Source organism: Pygoscelis adeliae, unplaced genomic scaffold, assembly GCF_000699105.1.
Source record: "Pygoscelis adeliae isolate BGI_AS28 unplaced genomic scaffold, ASM69910v1 Scaffold913, whole genome shotgun sequence".
NCBI lineage: Eukaryota > Metazoa > Chordata > Aves > Sphenisciformes > Spheniscidae > Pygoscelis > Pygoscelis adeliae.
Window position 1 is genome coordinate 88995 of NW_008824398.1, and position 1932 is coordinate 90926.

At 56.4% G+C, this 1932-nt stretch overlaps 1 protein-coding gene across 1 annotated transcript in view; it reads left to right on the forward strand.

Moving 5' to 3' along the window:
• Positions 1-1648, forward strand: part of NXN (nucleoredoxin) — a gene marked incomplete at its 3' end in the record, with an annotated part of 20174 nt that extends 18526 nt beyond the window's left edge. The window contains exon 8 of the mRNA XM_009320239.1: positions 1524-1648. Coding sequence (XP_009318514.1) covers positions 1524-1648 — 125 coding nt within the window. The remainder of the gene's footprint in view (positions 1-1523) is intronic.
• Between the last annotated feature and the right edge of the window lie 284 nt (positions 1649-1932).

Genomic DNA, 1932 nt, shown 5'->3' on the forward strand with positions numbered 1-1932 from the left:
CTCTGTCCCTTCTTCCCTTTCAGATTTCCTTTTGACCCTGATTATTTATTCAGCAGAGCCCAGCAGGGGATGTGAGTGCAGAGCCAAAAATACTCTCCTTGTGCGGGGAGGACCGGCTGGCCACGCCAAGCGTGATTGATAGGGGCTGGCGCTGCAGGCCTCTGGAAAGAGTTATTTTTGTCTTGCTCTGAGCGAAGTTTTTCTGTCACCTTGCTGCAAACAGCTCACTGGGAGGGCGCTATCCGGCTGGCGGCTGGGGTCTCACTCGGCACTTGAGGGGATGCGCGGGCTCGGTGAAATCTGCTGGGGTGGAGATGAAGTTGGTGCTGCACCAAGGCAGGCACCGGGGACAGGGGCTCCTGGCTGGCCCACGTCCTGCTGGGCGACGGCGCCAGCAGGCGGCTGCCTGTGCTGCGCAGACAGCAGCACCCCCAGGAGAAGACAGCTGCGGGAGAAGGCAAGCTTAGCAAGAGCCAGTTGTGTATAAATCCCAACCGTTCTACATCCGTCCCCGGAGAGGTTAGGGCTAGGTTAGCCAGAGTGTGCAGGGCTGCCTGGAGTGCTGCCAGCAGCGGTTGTTTCTAGAAAAATCAATCCCTGCAGACACCCCACAACTCTATGTATTTATCACTGTCTTGCACACAGGACAGACCCTGAAAGCCAGTGCGCAGTGTCTCTGGCATCTCCTGCTTTGCTTGGAGAAGCCAGAGGAGGACAGGGATGTGTGGAGCAAGGGCAGAGTGCGCTTCGGGCATGGGCATCGCCTGTCCCAGCCGGGGGCTGGACCGGTCATGTTGGGTAGTTACACTGGGGACCACGAGAGCTGCACAAGCTGCACGCGACCGGGAGACCAGCGGCCTCTCTTCTGCCTTCTTACTTTTTTTTTGTAATGCTAAAAGTTGTCCCTGAATTGAAATCATTTCATCTCGATGCTGCTCAAGGACGCAGTCTCTCCTCTTTTCAGCTCAGTATTTGAACTTCAGTGGTGGCTGGTGTTTGATTGATGTTGCCATCTCTTTCTACTCTACCTCTGTCAAATCAAAGCTGCCTTCACAGCACTGCTGCCGCCAAGACACGAGCAGAGAAGCTGCCGAGCAGCCGTCCCGAGGCGGAGGGATGGTGGGTGGCGGGCAGGGGTGGCAGGCAGCCTCAGATCAGCGCATTCGTTTGGTCTTCAAAACATCCCGATGCTTCTCAAACTGCAAAGCGGCTTTTTTGCGCCTGTTTGTCCCTGAGCTTCAGCAGTGGCACCAGGGAGTGAGCGGTGAAGTATTTGGGGAACAGGAGCTGCTCTTCTGTTACGTGTTTCCCTGTCTCACATGAAAAGCACATTTCAGCTGCTCCCTAATTGCCACAGAGCCGCACGGCTTTGAAGTTCGTGCTGCGCATCCGGGCTCCTGTTTCCTGCGTGGTGGTGCTGTGGGATAGAGCTGCCGGCGCCCGGCCGGTTTGCATCTGTTTGATCCTAACCTCCTTTTTGCCTTGCCTCTTTTGTTTTGTCTCCCCACCTCTGTGCCCTGCAGATTCAGAGGATGACGGAGAGTCAGAGGCAGCAAAACAACTGATTCAGCCCATAGCTGAAAAAATCATCGCCAAGTACAAAGCCAAAGAGGAGGAGGCACCGTTGCTCTTCTTCGTGGCGGGCGAGGTAAGCGGGAGGAGAGCACAGGGCTGCATCCTGCTGTGTCTTTGTACAAGGACTGAGCTGGGTTGGGTATCACTGTTGCCACTCTTCAAGTGGGTAAACTGAGGACGGAGCTACTGCAGCTAGTCGGGGACTGCGGAGCAAAGCCGGACCCAAGTCCTGGCTCAGTCCCCTGCGCTTATTGCTGGATATTACTTCTGGCAAAGGGGTCCCAGCTGTGTTTGCTCAGAGATGGAAAAGCCTGACGGCAGGCGAGGGAGCTGCTGGGGGTGGGGCAAGAGGGGGCG